Source organism: Myotis davidii, unplaced genomic scaffold (assembly GCF_000327345.1).
Source record: "Myotis davidii unplaced genomic scaffold, ASM32734v1 scaffold135, whole genome shotgun sequence".
NCBI classification, from domain to species: Eukaryota; Metazoa; Chordata; class Mammalia; order Chiroptera; family Vespertilionidae; genus Myotis; species Myotis davidii.
In genome coordinates this window covers 2128131-2150005 of record NW_006289813.1, presented here as the reverse complement: position 1 = coordinate 2150005, position 21875 = coordinate 2128131, and the positions used below count along the sequence as shown (strand labels likewise).

Genomic DNA, 21875 nt, shown 5'->3' with positions numbered 1-21875 from the left:
TGCAACCACTAAGGCAGTGTTTCTCAGACTGACTTTGGGGATAAACACATTGTTTTATTTTATTTTTTAATTTTTGCTGTTAATTTCCAATTTGATATGGACCAATTCTCCTATAAATTAAAATGAAAATTAATTTACAGGCAAATGATCATGCATTTGGGTTCCAGCCGTGGAGAATGGCTGTAAGGGTTGCTAAATGCTTAGTCTCAGTAATTGCACTTCTCTCCTCACAGACTGATAACGGCTCGTGGACTGGCCCCAGTCTTCAGGCCCCCATTTGTGTAGCACTGCACTAGGTCATCATGTCTGTGTGGGCAGAGATATTGTCTGTTACATTCACCTAGGATAAGGTGCGACACAGTGGGGACTCAGTCCACATGTGCAGAATAACTGGCTTCTGACTCACTCTCACTAAACTCACTGATATGAGTTCAAATCCTCCCTCCTGTTCTTTTACCAGGCTCAGGCCCTCGTCCTCACTGGTCTGCCCCCTTCTATTCCTCACCCCTCAAATTCATACTTCTGTGCAACTGCAAGAACATCTATCTAACAACCTTTAGTGGCCCCATTCTGCCTACAATTAAAAACCATAACGTGGCCTGTGTCACTCTCCTCATCTCATACATTTAACCACAATACACTATATTGATCTGTTTGGAGGCCTCAGTTCACCAGCATGCCATGGACTCTTTGAGGGACAAGGATCGCCCTCAAATTATCTCTAACTCCCTGGTACCTGGCCCCAGGCTTGATGTTTACTTGGCTCTTCAGTAACTGGGAGGGAGGCAGGTGAGAGGAAGAGGATGCATGTGTATGCATGCCAAAATATCCCGTCCGTTCTGATCTGTTGTCAGGTAATCTAATTCTGCTGTTCCTTTTAATTAAGTCAACTTCTAGAAAATGCAGGAAACACTATACATGTTACTTTTATGAGAATACCTTAAAAATTATATTTGTTGCCCTGACCAGTTTGGCTCAGTGGATAGAGTGTTGGTCTGCAGACTCAAGGGTCCCGGGTTCGATTCCAGTCAAGGGCATGTACCTTGGTTGCGGGCACATCCCTAGTAGGGAGTGTGCAGGAGGCAGCTGATCAATGTTTCTCTCTCATCGATGTTTCTAACTCCCTATCGCTCTCCCTTCCTCTCTGTAAAAAATCAATAAGATATATTAAAAAAAATAAAAATAAATAAAAATTATATTTGTTAAATGGAGACTTTCTAAACAGAAGAGACCTCTGCACGATACTCTTTCTAAATTCCATGTTCTGTCCCAAGAGGTTGTTATAATTACCAGCTTAGTCCTGTTTTTCCTTCCTTCATGGACATTCCCCCAAAAGGGTACAATCAATACAAAAAGTGACTTACACTGAAATCTTTCACTTAATTTTGTTTCTGTATGAGAGATCTGACGGATTGTTTGTGACAATTAAAAAATCTTAGGGTTCCAAAAATCACCGGAATGGACCACATAATAAATAAAAAAAATGTTGATTTTTAGAGAAATTTCTTTTTGGGGGCAGAGAAGCATGTGTACTTGTGGTATAAAGGGCATTGTTGGGTCTGAATAAAAATGTTTTCTTATTTATCTTGACAGATAAACATTTCCTTCAGTCCTTTTGTGAAAATCAGAACTATCTTCACAATCACATTCACAATGTCCTTTCAGAGTTTGGCGCTAAAAGGTCACAGGGAATTGTGGGGACTTGCTTTGCCTTCCCCACGATGCGATGTTGTCAGTTCCCAGCTGTGACATTGTGTGCCTGCCTGGCTCGCCTCCCAGCCGCTTTCCCATTGTCAATCTCTTGCATACCCAAACCAGGTCTCCCTGGGTTTGGATAGCTTGATTTAACTGATGCCTTTTAAAGTACTGACATCTAGGTCAGTTCCTGATAAATGCTTTTATGTCTCCATTCTTTTTTTCTTTTTTCACTTAGGTGTACTTAGCCAAAGAAAATGAAATACATAGGAAGCTATAACCTGCTCTCAAATCTGGGTCTCAGTATTTTTTACAGTGGCCAACACTTAAATACAAACACAGGTATCAGTAAGCATTGGAGCTTGTTACTGGCAGCCAAGAATATATTATTCTTCTCATGCTGTGTGTATGGTTCTGATTAGAGTTATTTTAACGAAGCTTCCCCATTCCTCCTCGATAATGTTAGGAGATAAAATATTATCTGAGTTAATATAACCCATGGTATGTTTTGGCCTTATTATGGCTGATAATTCTTAGAAGTAAGAATGAATGGATTATTCCAGTTTTTAAAATGGAATTTGTATAATCTAAACTGAATATTTAAAAAAAATTTAAGATATAGAATTCTTATTTCTCTCTGAAGAGACTAACAAAATATGCAGACTTTTTAGATTTTTTTTTTTTTTGCATTTCTGAATTTATAAAGCAGTAACTATTAGAGTATCAAGCCCAAATTGTCAATCAGAAAGTTAGGTGGTGGCACTAGCTGTTTTGGTTCAGTGGATAGAGTGTCAGCCTGCGGACTGAAGGGTCCTGGGTTCGATTCCAGTCAAAGGCACATGCCTGGGTTGCTTTTTAAAAAGTTAGGTGGGGCCTAGCTGGTGTGGCTTAGTGGTTGAGTGTTTACCTATGAACCAGGAGGTCATGCTTCAATTCCCAGTCAGGGCATATGTCCAGGTTGTGAACTCGATCCTCAATGTGGGGCATGCAGGAAGCAACCAATCTATGGTTATCTCTCATCATTGATGATACTCCCCCCCCCCCTCTCTCTTCCCTTTTCTTACACTCTGAAATCAATAAAAATACATTTTTTAAAAAGTTAGGTGGTAATGTTTTATTTTATCTTAAGGGTAAACTATAAAGAAGATGTATAACCACATTTCTTGGCACTCATTATATCTTCCAAAATCTTTTTATTGTAAAACAAAAATTGGAAAGAAAACTTAAAGATAGCTTAAATATTATGTATATCTCCTTATGTATGTTTCAGCAGTCTTACTGGTTACCAGGACCTATAGTTATAGTTACTAGTTGGTTTGCTTTGAACACATTCTATTCTAACACTATTCACCAATGGTCTTTTTTTGGGGGGTGGGGGTGGTTAATGTTAGCTGTTTTGCTTTTGCTAGTATATGATTTTTGTACCTACATTTTAGGAAGTTGCCTTTGGTTTGGTGGCTTAAATTCAATAATCATATTACTGCTAAATAGAACCATTTTTCAAATATAACCAATTCTGTTTAAGGGAAGGCTGATTTTTGTCAGAATTAAGCACCTTCAGTAATGATTTTAAATGCGTATTACTATGCCTGTGCAATTATATTCTGTTGTACCAGCATCACCTTGATTTTTTAATCCTTAGAAGAAAGTAAATCATAAAAATTTTAAAATAAAAATTTTAAAATAAAAATCATAAAAATTTTAAAATAAAAAAGCCTAAAAGTAAACATGCACAGAAGTTTACATTTAAACTTTTTAAACTTTCATTTTAGGTCTCCTTTGATACAGATTTACCTAATTTCTTCAAGAAAATGTCATTGAAAATTAAAATGATTCTAAATAAACAGAGTTTTGTCCTGAGGCTATTTGTTGCGCATAGACTGCACATGTAGGCGACATGCGGAATAAAATTTTAAAAGACTTTAAGTCGGTTAAATTTTATTGAGTTCCGTGGCTAGGTACTATTTATTCAGTATGTGAAATCGAAATCATATGTATCTATCCAAGTTTAAACCGTATCCACCTAATATTGGGAAAAAGAAATGCACAATTTTTTTACATGTTATGAAATAACTAATGTATAGACTAGACATATTGTGTACGTAAAATGTCTTTTGAGACTGTGTTAAATACCCATCGTCTGGGTTACAAAAGTGGTCCTTCACTCACTCTGTTAGCTGTTTCCTACACGTAAGATGTTACATCTGGAAAATCAGATTCCTTGGCAACTGCCCACTCTACTTGTACCACAGACTTAATGTGTCATAAACTTTTAATGTCTTCTTCCTTCATGGTTCACAGTAGGGGCCCTAATATTTGATTTTTAACAGAGAGAATTAATCAAAGGTTTGCAATTAAAATTTAGCTAAGAGAGCCATTTTGGAGATATAGAAGTTTAATAGTGTCCATTTATGTAGAGCTAATGTCCACTTATCAATCTTTTAAAAGTATTTTCTAAATCGCTTAATGTTTGAATATTTGCAATTATCTAATTAGCATGCTTTGCTGCGTTTCTTTTCTGTTTAATGGAGCAACTCTGTGTCATCATTCTTTCTCATAGGCTCATGAACGTTCAGAAAGTAGTGAACTGGCTTTCATCAAACAACTAGTCCGAAAGATCCTGATCGTTATCGCCCGCCCCGCGCGGTTACTGGAGTGCCTGGTAAGTTGCCTCTAGAGGTGACTCCATTATTTACTGTTAACTGTGGAAGAGCCATGACCGTCAGCTCCAATTCCCTTTGGCTCCAAAGACCAGCGCTGAACAGAGTCCATGGGAACTATAATTTATGATGACATCCACGTGTGACGTGTTTTCTGGCATTAAGTAAGAATTCGAGGACTTGTGCTGTAGTAAGTGATAGTCATATCACATTCTGACCAAACTTAACAGCTGAACGTGAAATACGTGCCACACCCTATCTCAGTGTAATACTCTGTTACCGCTGATTTACATTCTTGCTGAGCCTCACTTTTTGGGTGTTGATGCAAAGAAACAGAAATGAGAGGTCTGATACACGCTAACCTGTGGTTATAATTATTATTTGTTTGTTAAAATTTGGCATGTTAGAAATATGTTCTAGTCAGCAGCCCATATGGGAGAACGCAATAGGACCTCATCCAGGTCTGAAGACATGACTTAGAGTTTAGTTCATTTCATCAGTTTGTTTGTTTTTTGTTTTTGTTTTTGTTTTGGTCAGTGATTATTTTTCTGTTTTAAAATTTCTGTTTTATGTAATTCTCATGGAGATTTTATGAAACACTGAACAAATACGAAGCTTTGAACATAAGAATGGTTTTTAAAAGAGCTTAGCATACTATGAACATTAACTTTTAATTGCACTAGCCATTAAAACATTTTATAACTCAGTGTACAATACAACTTTTCAGAATTATACATACCCCCTCACCACACACATATTAACATTCAAAGCTTTCTGTAATAGTGACATGTTCACAGCCTCATTAATAAATACAAATGCATAGTGAGACGTGGCAGGGAAGACACCTTGAGAAAGGTGGGGGAATTGGGATGAGACCTCTCCATCGATGGCCAGGAGCCTTAGAGCCACAGAATCAAAAGGACCACTTGGCATTGAGTGGTCCTTGGAAAGATAAAGGGGCAAAAGGACTGATGCCTCGGGAGAGGAGGAACTTGTGTGACTGGCAGATGTGGTTGAAGAAAGACCTGTTATTCATTCTTCCAGTGAACCTTGTGCACCACATGCGCGTACCTCCTGCAGTGACTTAATTTGGGGGGAAATACCATTTAGCATAAAAACTCGTTTCTCTGGACAGCTGCAGATAGGCTCAGTGGAGATCTGGCCTTAGAAAGGAAATGAATCCTTTACAGTAATCACTCCTAATCAGAAGAGAGAGAGTAAAAGCATAGCCTCTCAAAGATAGAAACAAGTGAACGCAGAAGTAGACTTAAAAATGTTGCTTTCAGAACTGTTGAAAGTTCAGCTGAAACTGGGATTTCTGAATTTTCAGGATGTGTCTCTCACCAGTGGTCTTGTCTGCCAGTGGCTCTCACCAGTGGTCTTGTCTGTCAATGTCTTACGTGTGTCTAAGGCACCGAGTGTATACATTGGTTTGGCTAGATTCCATTTGCAGCAAGCTTTTTAATAGGGCCTTTATTCATTATTTGTCTTATTAACTTTCTCATTTTATTTTTTCCATCACCATTTATCTTATAAACTCTTTAAGTAATTGTCAGGTGAAATTCTGAGATTCCAAAGTTGCATGCTTTTGGGACATTAATCAACATAGGAAAAATTCTGGAGGGAAAAAAATCTAGGAAGTATAACTGAAAATAGCAACTGTGCTTTAAATCTGTGAGCATAATTGTTTATAGCACATAAATCCTTCTAGAGTGATGTGATTCTAAAGCTTTTTACTTTGTGCTAGACACCACAGACACCAAGGAAAGTAAAAATACATAGGAAAAAATGTGCTACCGGTTTTTAAAAATAGGCAGAGGTAATTGGAAACGCTAAGTTCGCATTTTTCTTTATTAACCTTCACATTATCTGAATATTAATGACTTAATTTTAGAGTTTACTGATAAAAAAGTGGTAATTTTGAACTTTTTCCTTCTAATATCTTTGGACACTCCTGTACTAAGGGAGTTTCTGGCAAAACTTTTGACAAAATATGTTCTAATATTACTTGTTTGGTGTGTGGCTCTTTGTGGGGAGAGAGAAACTGGATCTTTTGGATGAGATTCCCAGAGTTTAAAACTTTGCTAAAGAGGCACAATTAAAAATTCAGACCAGTTTATTTTCAGTAAGATAGATATCTTAAAAGTGGAGACAGTACCTTCAAAGTTGCATTACAAGGACATTGGGAATGGTTATTCTATCTGGGTTACCAAGTACACAAATGTATTGTCTTAGAAAAATGAATAGTCTTTGAATATGAAGGGAGAATTATATACTTTTTAAAGCCATTTGCCTGCTTTCTGCATAAATAACCCACACCCATGTACACCCAGCAGTTGCTTGTGGATGGGACTTACATAATAAAACCTTTAACAGTTTTGACTCAAAGAAGTGTGTGTCCATCTGTGTTTGTCTTCTGCTAGGAATTTGATCCTGAAGAATTTTACTACCTACTGGAAGCAGCAGAGGGCCATGCAAAAGAAGGACAGGGTATTAAAACGGACATTCCCAGGTACATCATTAGCCAGCTGGGACTCAACAAGGACCCTCTGGAAGGTGAGTACCCTGGTGGGGCTGACCTTCCATTTGCTTATGCACTGTGAGCTCATGGAAGAACTTAGCGACAAACCTTTTCTTTTTCTTTTTTTCTTAAGTTTTGGCTCTGTCTCTTGAAAAGTCCAAATTTGGGGACCAATTGTGATTGAAGGAAACAGGTACAAGTTGAGCCCTGAGGAGCGAGTGAGCATGCCCCGTACCTTTGTGTTTACCTAGGGTACGGGGCCTGCCCTGAAATCCTAGTGACCTATTGGCTTGACAGTGCCCGTGTCCCAGGTTAGATTGCAGTCTTTCCCAGTATTTTTCTCTCGTGCAACGCTCAGTTGAGTTCTTCTCAAGGGTGCTTTTAATTTTGAAAATGTTGCTAAATAAATTAATTATAACTAATATAAAAGTGACATTTAAATTTAAAGTAATTTGGGGATAACTGATGATAGATTACTTCAAATCAGGAACAGTGTTGGTAGATATATATTGCTAAAAAAGACTTGAATTATCTATCTATAAGCCAAGTAAGTGACCAGAACAACCAGAATGACCAGTTGCTACGACATGCATTGCAGCCGGCCAACCCCCCTCAACCCCTCCCCCTGGCCACCTGGCCCCATCAGCCCCGATCAGGGCAGGCCAGCTGGCCCCCACCCATGCATGAATCCGTACACTGGGCCTCTAGTAGTAATATAAAAGAGAGTCGGGGGTGTATCTTAAAGCTTACATAAGGATTTATGATTGCTTCAGATAAAAAATACAGGTCTACTGCTATTAAATACAAAGAAGAGGAAGCATTCTCTTTGTGATTTTTTGAAAATCAAATATTAGGCAATAATTCCTCCCCTACCTTTTCCTGCTCTTGATTGTTTGGGATTGTCATTGAAAACCCTTAGGTTATATACTGTCTAAAAAGACTCACAATCATAGACTCCTTCATTCAACATCACCTTCCAGGTTCATTACCTTGAATTTGCAAACAGTATGTGTTTTGCTAAATTGTCTGTAGTGAAGGTAACTGTCAGCATAGGCATCTGTCCACGTGCAGCCAGGGAACCTGCTGCTCTCCACCCTGCTCCTCTGTGCGCCCCTGCTTTGTTTGCACTTACGGCCATCGGATCTTTGCTTCCAGGGAAAGGATGCATGCATTCCTGGGAGATAAAGCCAGGAAAACGTATACTGTACTGAAAGCAGTGCCATGACAGACTCAGCAGTTATCAGAGACTGGTGGCTGCTGCTCTGAAGCGTTCCCTGGGGAGAGATTTCCCCCATGGCTTTTAAATTACCATCGCTACCTTTTTGAATCATGAGTCTTCAGAAATGGTTTAAATCAATGAAATAAAAAGGGCAGATGTTTAATGGTATTTAGATGAGTTTTAAAAATCTCTTCAGGCATTACAAAATGATGCCTCAGGTTCCTGCTTCAAAAGCTGACTCTTGGTTCCATCCCATTACTACCCACTGCTTACAAATAATATGTGTTTCCCAGATAATAGTTATTTAGCAGAAATTCTATTTAAAACAGAACCATTTTTTAATTTGTTTTTTTATGAAAATAATTGGAGTGGGGGAGGCTGTCAAAGTAGATTATAGTGACTCTTCACGCTGGAGAAGTTGTCTGTGTCAGCCCTTGAATTGTAGACTCAGAGCTCTCAGTTTGCTTAGCTAAAGAGCAGTAAATAACACTGTAGGCTCAGCTTTGGTGGATAAATAACCTCAGGCCCATTTGCATACCTTCAGAAAGTCTAAAAAATTAATAATGATAGTTGACCAGTTTTAAGTTCAGTAATACAAATTGATCACTAGGAATTGTTTTTTTTAACTCTTGATTCATATCTGAGGATAGTTTTTAATCTATTATCACTCAAAATATGATTATTACAAACTGATCCACATTTTCTTCCCCTTCTTGTCTCTGTCTACACTAATATATCTGAAGCCTGACCTTTGATGGTGAGGAGTGAGGGTCTGGAGTGGGCCCACCCAGAACTGGGCCCTGGCAGCCAGCCTTGCAGGCTGTGTGACCTTGACTATGCTAAAGAGCCTGTTTGTGCCTTGGTGTTCTTTCCATAAAAATGGGGTCATAGTGGTGCCTATTCAAAGAATTGTTTTCAGGGTTATATAAGTTTATCTCTGGACCCAAGAGGTAGTAATGCTTAATGAATGTGAGCTGCTGTTACCATTTTATTTAAACCATATTACAATCGCCTCTTTCCTGGAAAGCCCCTCCAACTGAATACATTTTAGTTCACCTCCTTGTTCATAAATCTGAAATGCTAGTCACATAGGATGTTGACAGCATTTGAATGACATCAAGAAAGCATACAGTTTGTACTGAGCTCATTTTTATCCTTTATTCTCAGTTCCTACAGGGAAACTGAGAAAGTGAGTGTCAGTCTCCAGTTATTGTCAAATCTGGAGTTTATTTTTATCCAGAGGCAACATTTCACTGTTGTTTTGCTTCATATCTTTATGTGTAATCTTTCCCCCCAAAAGGGTAATTATATTTATAAGAACATAAATACATGAAATAAGAGCCTAAGAAATAATTTTAGATGCATACAGAAATATCCATCTAAAAACTGTAACCTTTTATTATACATGTTTAAGTTTGAAAATATTAGAAAATGCAAATTACCTGTGATCCTACCACTCAGAGATAACCCCTACCAAAGTTCGGGAGAAAATTCTTTCATGTCCTTTTTTTAATAAAACATGTTTTTTAAGTATAAAAATCTAAATGAACAGTAAACTGAATTAGATTTGAGTCTTCAAGGTTGCATCCCAGTGTAGGTTGAATAATTAGACAACTTTGTCTCTTTTATCCAGACCACCATGGTGAGAAGCTGGTGTTAAGCATGTGGCATCCAGCCCAGGATTAAGTACATAGTATACTCAGTAATATTAAATAACCATCAACAGTCAGTGAGCACTTAATTTTTGTTATTCAACATTCTTAGAGCTTCACATGCATTATCATAAAAGTAATACTCATAAAGAGCTCATCTACTGATGGACATTTGGGGTGCTATTAAAAACAATGCTGCCATGAATGTAGGGGTCCATATATATAGTATTGTTGCCATCTTACAGAGAAAGACCCCAAGGTTAGAAGGTCACTAGTAAGTGTTGATAATGGTGGTAACCCACATCTTTGCATCCCCAAGTCCCTCTTAACCACTTAGTATTACTTTTCTTTCTGACAAACTGCAAATTCTTAGTGTACTGAGTGATCTATCTCTTAGTGGACATGAAGGAATGGAAGAAGGGATACTAACTACAACTTGAGAATCACCTCTGAGCTGTAGTCAGTGCTTCTTTGATGCCTGTCAGAGACTGGGAAGACTTGCCTCTCTTGGATGTCTGATTATAAATAAGCACAGTCGTTGACCCCCGAACCGGTTCTAAGCTGTGGTGGTTGTGTTAGGCCAGCAGCTCTCAACCTGTGGGTCGCGACCCCTTTGGGGTTCGAACGACCCTTTCACAGGGGTCGCCTAAGACCATCGGAAAACACATATATAATTACATATTGTTTTTGTGATTAATCACTATGCTTTAATTATGTTCAACTTGTAACAATGAAATTGGGGGTCACCACACCATGAGGAACTGTATTAAAGGTTCGCGGCATTAGGTGGGTTGAGAACCACTGTGTTAGGCAGTGAATCCTGCTAGCTAAAGCAGAGGCCCAGATCTAAAGTACCTATGTCTAGGTGTTCATAAGAAATGAAGCTCCATGGGACTACATCAAACTAAAAAGTTTTTGCCAAGCAAAGGAAACCATCAAAAAATGTAAAGAGAACCCACCGAATGGGAGAATATATTTGCCAATGACACATCTGATAAAGATTAACATCCCAAACTTATAAAGAACTTATAAAACTCAACACACACACACACACACACACACACACACACACACACACACACACACACACACACACACACACACACACACACACACACACACACACACACACACACACACACACACAATCACACCAAACAATCCAATTAAAAAATGGGTGAAAGACCTGAAAAGACACTTCTCCAAAGAGAACATACAGATGGCCAATAGACATATGTAAAAAATGCAAATCAAAACGACAATGAGATATCTCCTCACACCTGTCAGAATGGCTGTCATCAATAAATCAACAAACATCATGTGTTGGCAAGGATGTGGAGAAAAGGGAACCCTCGTGCACTGCTGGTGGGAATGCAGGCTGGTGCAGCCACTGTGGAAAGCAGTATGGAATTTATTCAGAAACTTAAAAATGGAGCTGCTTTATGACCCAGTGATCCTACTTCTAGGAATATACCTGAAGAAACCCGAAACACTGATTTGAAAAACTATATGAAGCCCTATGTTCATAGCAGCATTGTTTTTAGTAGCACCCCAGGTGCCCATCAGTAGATGAGTGTATAAAATAGCCGTGGAACATTTACACAATGGAATACTAGCTGGCCAGAAAATAAAAGGAAAAAAGAAGGAAATCTTACACTTTGTGATAGTATGGGTAGACCTGGAGAGTGTTATGCCAAGTGAAATAAGGCAGTCAGAGAAAGACAAGTACCTATGATTTCACTCATATGTGGAATCTAATGAACAAAATAAACTAACAAAACAGAAACAGACACAGATACAGAGAACAGACTGGCAGTTGTCAGAGGAGGAGGTTGGGAGGCCGTTTGAAAAAGGTGAAGGGATTAAGAAAAAATAAAGCAAACAAAACTTAATGACACAGACAACAGTTGGTGATTGAAGGAGAGTTGACTTGGGATGGTGAACACACAATACAGTATACAGATGATAAAAAAAAAGAAAGAAAGAAATGAGGTTCCAGGGAAAGACTTGTAATGAATAATTTCCAAGTGTCAGTTGTTGGCTCTTGCCATTTTGAAGATTTTTCTATGGGTTCATTAGAACATAGAGTAAATTTTTCTTGTTTTTCGTATTGGAAAAATTATTTTTCTGTTGTTTCAGCATGTATTTTTGTCTAAATGCAATTGTCCTATTTTTCTTAAACTTTGCTGTTTGTTTGTTTTACCTTAGAAATGGCTCAGTTGGGAAACTATAATAGCGGGACAGCAGAAACACCAGAAACAGATGAATCAGTGAGTGTAAGTATCTTTCTTGATGAAATATGATGTTAGTTTTTCTGTTTATGGCATCTGGAGATTTAGGCTGTGTTAATTACTTTATTTGTTCAACAAATATTTATTTGCATTCCATGTGTAAGGCACTAGGCATAAAATTTTAGCTCCTCCCTTCAAAGAGAAAGGATCTTTGCTTCCAGTGAAGTGATGCATTCATTACTGGGAGATAATAAAATACAATTATGCAAAAACAGTTAAAATGATAAACTTGAATGAGATCTATGAAGAAAAAGGGCCATGTGCTACTAGAACATAACATGAAGAGATTTACCTCCGTCTTGAGAGTCCCAAAAGACACTTGTGCTTGAGATGTGAGGTGTTACTAGGATAAGCAAGGGCAGAGGGAACATGGCAGGCTGAGGGAACATCACAGGCAAAGACTGTGATGCAAGGGAGCAGAGTGCATCTGAGGACTAAGAGCAAGGGGCACTACAGAGATTGGAGAGGTTGGTTAAGAAGAGACTCAGAAGTCCTTGTTCGTCTTTTGTCAATTGTTTTCTTTCAAAACAATGGAAAGTAATTGAGTTTTGGAGGAAATATATGGGTATGTGGGGTGGAGGGAGTCACAGGGAGATGACCCAATCTGCGTTCCAGCTTGAAAGAAATCACACGGATTACAAGGAGCAGGCAGGGGTGACCATGGGAAGCCAGTGTAGAGGCTGATGCAGCACCCAGGTGAGAGGTCCCGGATGCTCTGCACCAGAAGAGGAATCAGGTGGAGCAGGCTGGGGTGATCAGGAAAGAGGAGCAGCCATGTAACCTAAGAATCAAGGCTCTGGAGTCAAACTGCTCGATGTTAAACCTGGCTCCACCTCTTACAACTGTGGGTTCTCTCTGTGCATCAGGGGGTTTTTTTGTTTGTTTATCTGCAGAGTAGATAGAAAAGTTTAAAGGAGATAGTTTGTGTAAAATGGTTAGGACAGTAGCACTAAGTTAACGTTAAATGAATGGTAGCCTTTTCTGTTTATTTTATTATAACTGTCATAATTTTGAATGTTTTGAGACTGAAGTCCCTCTGAGACATCCAAGAAGAGCCTTCAAACTAGCAGCTATGTACAGGGTGTAGTATCCTTTGGCGCTTGGAGGAGGGGTTTTAGGTAGAGGTTCGAATGACTTAGGAGACATTCATTGGCATAAATGAGGTCACTCTCGGGTAGGGAAGAGTTAATGAGACAAGTTGGCCCCAGTCTTGAATTATATTTTCTGAAATGGGGCATTGGCAGGTGATGGCTAGATCCAGGTCCTGTGGCCAGAGGCCAAGGGAAGATAGAGGAGAGAGTTGGTTGTTTGAGTTGAGGAGGTCAAGTAGCCCAGAGGCCAGGATGCTATGTGAGTTATCTGTGTAGACACTGAAGGCACCCAGATGGTGAGAGAATGTGGGCAGAAAGATAGGTTGGAAGCTGAGTATCCAAGTCTTGCAAAGATGAGTGGATGACAGGGTCAGCAATGACAGCTCTGAATGGGGGAGGATGGCGTTTCTTCTCAGATTATAGGAAAGGAATTCTGGGCTCTGCAATAGTAGCCAAGAGGCTGGTAACACCCTCTCAATGCTAAGGATACATGGAGTATGAGAAAACAATTTTTTAGCAGCACTTTTTTTGTTCTTATCCTTTGAACTAAACTTTTAAAGAGCTCTCTTTTTGAACACTAAGATTAAACTATAGTAAGATTGATGGTATGGAATTAGAGAAAGGCAGACACTCTATGTTTGGGTGTCCCATTGGTTGCCGACAAGGACAGCCACTCTAACCTGCTCTTTCCTGGCCAACTGAAGCCAGAGGAACTTGAAATCTCAAACTTTAAAAGACTAGGATGAGGCTAACCTGAATAGTTAATAGAGGTGAATTAAAATTGGGAATTTTCAAACACTTGGTGCCTTCAGCTCCTGGAAATGTGGGTGCACTTAAGTGAAACTTAGACACTGCTCTAGAAAATTGATCTTGGAAGCTGTCCTTCAGGTTCCTGTGCTAGCATATGGCTCTTCAACATATTAAACAACAGGGCATGTAATTAAAATATTATTGATTTGGCTATGGTGCTTGAATTCTCAACTATTTTTTAACTTCCATATTTTGTTTCCAAGAGCTCAAATGCTTCCCTGAAACTTCGAAGGAAACCTCGGGAAAGTGATTTTGAAACGATTAAGTTGATTAGCAATGGAGCCTATGGGTAAGTAATTAAAGAAAACTCTGTTGTATTTTAACGCACTAAAGTACTGTATTCTTCACCTTTATCTTATGTCAAATAGCTGTTGTATAGGGACTTTAGTTTTTACATCTCTGCTCATTCATTGATGGGTATAACATGTAGCCAAAATCATTTTTCATTGGATACGCCATCAGAAAACATATCAGGTGGCCTGAGAGTTATTTTAGAGGATCCGAGAGGATGAATTCAAAAGTAAAGATTTATAAAGTAAAAGAAATTTTGTATATATGCCTGTTTCTGCCTCCTTTACTCTGCCCTTTTGGGTTCAGAAGTAACTGTCTCTTGGTTGATATAGATATATGTATGAATATATGTTTGGATACTCACACACATACATACCCAGATATAGTATACTAGAGTCCCGGTGCACAAATTTGTGCACGGGTAGGGTCCAGCCAACCAGCCCCAGTTGGGGCTGATTGGGCTGGGCCAGCCAGGGGGAGGGGCTGCAGGTGGTTGGCAGTCCGGCCCTGCCCCCTGGTTGAACTCCTAGTCGAGAGGACAATTTGCATATTACCCTTTTATTATATAGGAGGATATGTATCTGAACATATATATTAGCATCTGAACAAGAATAAATGTTTGAACCCTTTTATTATATAGGAGGATATGTATCTGAACATATATATTAGCATCTGAACAAGAATAAATATGTTTGAATATGTATAAATTCACATATAGCATTCCTACTTGAGAATTAGCCAGTACTTCCTCTCTGACCAGCTCTCAACCTATAGAGAAGTATTTAGATAAAAAGGTTGGTTGAAAATTGAGAGCAGTACATTTCTTTGAGTCTTTATATTGCACCAGGATTGTGTTTCAGTTGAACACTGTGTTATATAATCTGATGACATTAGTGGTCCCGCTTCCTTAATCCATTTTTATAGACACGAGACTTTACTCTCATGGCAAAGGGCCAATAGTGACAGGATCCTTCTGAGTTTCTAATAAATAGTTTAAAAGGGTAATTAATACACAAACTATGTCCTGATCCATTTTAGATGGCCCAAGAACTCTAGTTTAATTAAGTATTAATCCCAGTTCCATCTGTATATGGAAAGCAATAAACAATCTCCTAGACATTTATTGCCATTTATCACACAAGTGAGCAGATGAGATAAAAGTGATTGTTGTTGTGCCACAAGGGATGTTTCTCCTTACAATTTTTTTTTTACCTCTAATATTTTCCACACCATTAATTTAGAGAAGAACTTAAATATTTGTGGTCTTTCCTATGCTTCACTGATTTGCTTTCAGGATATGTCATATCCTGATGTGGCTTATAAATGCTCTCTTGTGAGGTTTGTTTGTTTGGGGGATACTTTATGTCCTTCAAGAATCTCATTGAAACTTTTCAACTTAAGAAGATTATTTTAGCATGCAGTTATTTGTGGGTTTTGTTTATTATTTGTATTTCTTTTTAGTTTTGGAGACCCTATGAGGATTTCTTACTTCATTGGAGAGAAGGCTGGACTTTGATTTAATGGGCCGATGGTTTGAGCACTGCTAGGTTTAATTGGCAGTGGAATTCTGCAATAAGATGATCTGTGAAGCACCGTTTTTATAAAACGTGGGCATAGATCTTAGCAGTATTTGGAGTTCTAATTGGTTGAGTAAACTCATTTGTAGTGCAGTTAAAGCACTGTATAGTAGATGAGGTATATCACACTTTGGGCAATGGCTGGGAATATACAAGAAGTTAAACAAGCTAGGAATCAGTAAACACCCAGGATGCAGGCCAAGTCGTTAATGGGCTCACACGCTGCCTGCAGGAGCCTCTGCCAATCAACTGAAACTTTCTTTCCTCTTTGGCTCTTCTCAGATTTAATCTCTCATTACTTTTTTGACAGATTTCCTTTAAGTAATAATTATTTCTCATTTGAATTTGAATGGAGCTACGCCCATTGGTCCACCCAGTCAAAGTGCTGGCTGCAGGCTTCCCTGGCTGCTGAACAAGTGGACCCTCTGTGGGAGGCTTTCGTAGGCATCTCTGTGACAGTGTCGCGTTCACGTCAGTGACTCGCAGTGACACTGATTTTGAGAACTGGTTGTGCGGAGAACTAATCCTCTATTAGGACGAGCTTCTTCCTACCTGTCATGCTAAAGCACGTCGTGGTTTTCTCCACATCCTGCTCACTGACAATTCATATCACAAAGCCAACTTGCTGATTTGATAAGCATCTGATTTCCTTCTCTATTTAACGTTTCGGATGCCTGACTGGAAATTAAACATCCCTGCATGCCAGTGTGGCACTTTGTAGAGAGCTAGCACTCAGTGTGTGCCTCATCGTCCAGTTACCTGATCTATGTTGTCTCCCACAGGAGCCTGTGGGCACTTGATGTTACTTCCTCTTGGCTGGGGCGGGAGGGGCTCGGGCAAGGTCAGGGGCACTGACCCTACGCAGCGCTCTTTCCTGACAGGAGGTGTTCTTGTGCTATAACCTCTGGGCATCTTAATTGGGGTGTCGAGGTCTTCAGTTGAGCACTTGCACTTGGATTTTTAAATTACAACTTTGAATGTTTTTAAAGTGAAAGCATAAAATTGACTAAAAATTCTAAAGAGTAAAAAAACATTAAGCTTGAAAGGCACAACGTTTCTCCCCCACTTTGCTTTCCTTCTAGCCTTGACGCAGTTGTTCTCTTAACCTCAAAGGCCAGGAGGTGTGCCCTGTGACAGGTGCCCCGTTGCCGCACACTCTCTCCCCCAGCCTTTCCTCTCAGCTTTCCTCCAACACATGCACTCCCATTCCCACGTGCAGCTTTGCTTGCACAGACTCATGTGCTGGGCTCTCGGATTCAGGCATAATTTTATACGCATCAGACATTCACACTCCCGATAGGACAGATTCATTCTGCTCCAGATCCTGTCAGCCTCTGATTCTAACGGTGGCACGGAGCTTGACGCAGAGAGAACCCAGGCCCCAGGCACCCCTGCTCCCTGCATCACCTCCCTCCCTTGAATTTTTCTATTTCACAGGGAGGTCAGTGTAGGAAAAGAGAGAGAGAGAAGCAGCCTTTTCAGGGAAAACCACCCTGGGAGCCAAAAAGCAAAGAGGTGTGGGGCTGAATCACTTCACTCCAGTTTTATCATCTAGGGAGGTATACAGCTCTGCTTAGCAGTGTTAGATGTCTGTCTTTTGGCTGCTATCTGCCTCTCTTTGTTTCTCTTTTTCAATCTCTCTCTCTCTCTCTCTCGCTCTCTCTCTCTCTCTCTCTCTCTCTCTCTCTCTCTCTCCTTACTTACTTAAAGTAGACTTGGAACCTTGATTAACGAGAAAGGTGTATGTGGAAGATAGCAATTATTACTAAATAAACAGATGTCAGCACTAAGAAATAATATTCCGAAAGCAGGACAAACATGTAAAAATGGAGAACGTAAGACAAAAGAAATTCTAATTAAGAAGTCTAGTTGACTTTTGCAACTTGATCAAGATATGTGTGTCCTGAGGCAGAGGTAGCTCAAGCTACCTAGAGGATTAATTTCACTTGGTTTACATCAATTTCCTAAGGATTAGCTGATCATTGTAAGCACATCATAGCAAGGGGAAAGCAGGAAGTCAAATCAAACGTTATGAACTCAAAATCTGAGAAGAAAGGTTGCAGCAGTTTTTCACACAGTGCCACCAAAATCCTAGCCTGGATGGCGGTCAAGTAGGGCCTGGGGCAGCATTCTCTTCTGTTCTTTCATAAAATTGTGTACAGCTCCATCCTTCTTCCCCTGCTTCCTGTTGCTCTCAGACATACTGCTGAACAGTTATTCATGTGAGAAATGGTGATGCTTGACAGAAAATCAAAATGGCAGCCTCCTGAGAGGCCAGCAGTGGAGTTAGCGATGTCATATGTCTGGGTCCTCAGCACCGAGCCTGCTCAGTACTAAATATTGAAAGGAGAGGGGGAAAGTAAGCGCTATTCCAATCACTCTCCTGGATAGGCACGTGATAAGGATACTATCTTTCTTTTAACATTTTGAGTTCCAAATTTCAAGTAACTATTTCAAAAACTCCTCTTCATGGCAACGTTTGTTTACCGGTGCTTGTCTTACATCGAGGGGAAGGCCAAGTTATTTCCTAGGCTCCCTTGCATCTGCCTGTCCTGCTCCCAGCATCTGTGTAGGAGAAGCTCAGGTTTTCTTTGGATTTTGAATTTATTCAATCAGTAGTTGAAAAAAGAAAAGCTTTTCATCTGATTTAGAAAGAATGAGTAGTGGGTTGGTTAACTAAAAAGTTGGTCAAAGTAGGAAATCATTAATAAATGATATGTACTTTAAACATTTTAATTTAACCTAAATATATGCGAATTTACTAGTCTTTTGATGTAAGGCCTTTTTACGACAGCCACTATAAACACTTATACGTTGTCTCTGTTTTCCAACTTAAACTTCTTTAAAGATGAAGAACTTGAGCCATCTGAATGTAAGAATCTAGATTTTTATTGTTTTCTTAACTTTTGGAAATCTTTTCACCCATACTAAAGCGATAGGAATTATATTTAGTAACTCACTTTCCAAAACATTCTACTTAATCTATATAATAAAAGCCTAAATGACCATTACAGCGGAATGACTGGAACAACTGGTGGCTATGATGCGCACTGACCACCAGGGGGCAGACACTCAACACAGGAGCTGCCTCCTGGTGGTCAGTGCGAGTGCTGCTCAGCCAGAAGCTGGGCTCACAGCTGGCAAGCGCACTACCGAGTGGTGGCAGCAGGCACAGCAGATCAGAATGAGCATGAGCGGCACGGCACCCGGCCTTGACTCGGACTCCTCCCTGGCCACCTGCTGACCTGCAAGAGGGATGTCCGACTGCTGGTTTAGGCCCTAACCCGGTACTGTTCTCTGTAGAAGGCAGTCAGTCTGAACAACTCAGTGACTCAGGGAAGTGCAGGGAACTCAGGGTGAGCCTGCCTCCACACTTGACTTACCCACTCGACAGACCATGGTGGCCCAGCCCATACACGTGCAGCAGCTGCTGAGACTCAAGCAGCAGGTCATGCAGCAGTAGAAGGTCATCCAGCTACAAATGGGCAGGCAGACATCCCCCAAGGAGCCCCAGACTGTGAGAGGGCATAGGCCAGGGTGAGGGACACCCCCTACCACCACCACGTGCACAAATTTCGTGCACCGACCTCTAATTTTCTTATAAACAGCGATGCTTTTCCTTCTCACCCTCATGTTTCATCTGTCTAAATATTTTTTTACATTAGTTAATCATGATATCAAGCCTAGACAGAAAAACAGGTATGGAAATCAGCTCAGCTGGTGGGAGCCTGGCTTTGGAGGCATCCTGACGTGGTCCTAGCCCACGCAGAAAGCATGAGCACCCAGTGGGTCAGCTTCCGTGTCAGGGTGTTATGCTGTGGGAATAACAGCACCAGGTTATGCCTTAACATAGTTATGTAGAGTGTGGTTAAGAGTGCTTTAAAGAAAGTAAAGGAAGAAGTAGAATACCAAAGAAATGATGAGAAAGAAAAAAAGGAGTAAAGAAAATAAGTAATGTTTAAACAGAGACCCAAAAAATGGGATTTTGTGAATGAAAGGAAAAGATGGATACAAAGAGAAGACAAAAATAGAGATACACATACTTGAAAGAAAAATGAATTCCTGGTGAACAGTTAAGGGGAAAATGGGAGCTTTGATTAAACCTAAGTGGAATATACTTAAAATTTATGTCAGTGGACCATCCTGTTGTATGGGCTAAGCAGGAATATAGGGTGTCTTAGTCCCCTATATTCATTTCTCAGACAGCAAAAATAACTAGTGGAAAATGCATCTCAGAACAGATGACCCCTAGTTTTAGGAGGCGGACCATTGGGTATATCTTACTGTGATTGATTGCTTTTAGGTAAATAACTACTTATTTGGTCATTGCATTTGTTGCAGGTTAGCCTCATTATAGCCTATTACACAAGTCTAATGACTGATGGCTCTTTGGGTAAATTATTACTTATCTGAGCATTACCTAACCTGGGAGTTCAAATCTGTTCTCCCACAATAATGACACGTGAGGAGAAACGAATGAGAAAGGAAGTTAGTCCAAGGCATTTTCCTCGTTGCTCGCCATTTCCAGGTGGGATTTTAAGACTCCTCCTAATTATTCCTATTCTCTACAACATTCAAAGCCTCAGGGAGTCCAGTGCAAGGTCGTGGAATATGGGGAAGGTCATTCAGTCCCTGCTGTGGAGTATTTAAGTGAGACTTTTGGCACAGATTCAACGCAGCCTACAAATTTTACCTTAAAGTTGCCTGACACCTTGGCCAGAGGTTGGATGGGGCAGCAGTCACTGTAGTATGGCCTCCTTTTGTGTTGGGAAATGCATTTTCTGTTGAACCAGGCACAGGTGTTCCTCGTGGCAAGGTTTGCAGTGAGGAAATATACTAATCTTTGCTGCCAAACAGCCTTAGTTGACCTATGATACACTCCTCATTTATCTGGAAATTTCATGGGACGTAAATGTCTCTCAAGTTGGAAGGTAACTACTCTAAAAAGCGATGCTCCTTTTGCAGATTCCAAAGGTATCACATAGGAAATATTTGCTGTAGTCAGTGGAGGAAATATGCCTAACAGGTTTCTAATGTTAGGAAGGATCTTGCTCTCAAGGTCTGTATGCTCTTCTGTTAATTCTCTCCTGTTCTGACTTCTATATTGGATTTTGTTTTGTTTGTGGAACTGAAAACATCAGGTAGCTATTGGAAAACAGCCCACTCTGGAGACATTTCCTTCCTTCAGCAGTGAAGATGGATTTGATGTCTTATGTATGACCTGTGATCTTTATTGAAGGAATTTTCTTAAAAAATCAATCTAGCCAAAGGCTCTTGGCCTGGGGCGGATGTTGGTAGCAGCCAGCCTGGCTTGTGTGAGTTGAACTCCGCCTGGCGTGTGAACTGAAACAGAGTACCTGATCACATGGTTTCTGTACTCAGAAGCACCCCGTCTTCCTGTGAACCCCAACTCTCATGCTCCTTTTCAGGGCAGTCTACTTTGTCCGGCATAAGGAGTCCCGGCAGCGCTTCGCCATGAAGAAGATCAATAAACAGAACCTCCTTCTCCGGAACCAGGTCCAGCAGGCCTTCGTGGAGCGGGACATCCTGACGTTTGCGGAGAACCCCTTTGTGGTCAGCATGTACTGCTCCTTTGAAACGAGGCGCCACTTGTGCATGGTCATGGAATATGTGGAAGGTAAGGCAGTCTGACACGGAGAACGTGACCCCTGGGCCCAGAGACGCCTCGCTCATTGGTGTGGCTGAAGCTCTCTGTATTTGGGTGACATTATAGCTGTGTTCATCCAGGAACCGGAGCCAGGCAAGGAGATGGATGCATCCCCGTCATTATCTTGTGATAATTGCTTTTAAGGAGCCTGCTCTATTATAACAAAGGGGAAATTAGTGTTACTAGTATTTGGGAAAAGATTGTTGTTCCTTTTTAATAGCTTTTAATTCTTATTATCTCCTCTCAATTGGTCATTAAATTTAGAATATAGGTGATGAGAATTGTTTCTACTTATTTTTACCATATATCATAACAGCATTCATCACAATTGATCTCTTAAAGAATTAATTAGAAGTACATCCTTTCTACACTCTCCCTCCAGGGAGCATGCCCCACCTTT

General features: G+C 40.1%; 1 protein-coding gene across 1 annotated transcript in view; it reads left to right on the top strand.

Moving 5' to 3' along the window:
• Positions 1-21875, top strand: part of MAST4 (microtubule associated serine/threonine kinase family member 4) — a 383523-nt gene that overhangs the window by 323843 nt on the left and 37805 nt on the right. The window contains 5 exon segments of the mRNA XM_015563109.1: positions 4256-4357; positions 6779-6911; positions 11956-12023; positions 14143-14228; positions 21237-21445. Of these exon segments, the coding sequence (XP_015418595.1) occupies positions 4256-4357; positions 6779-6911; positions 11956-12023; positions 14143-14228; positions 21237-21445 (598 nt within the window).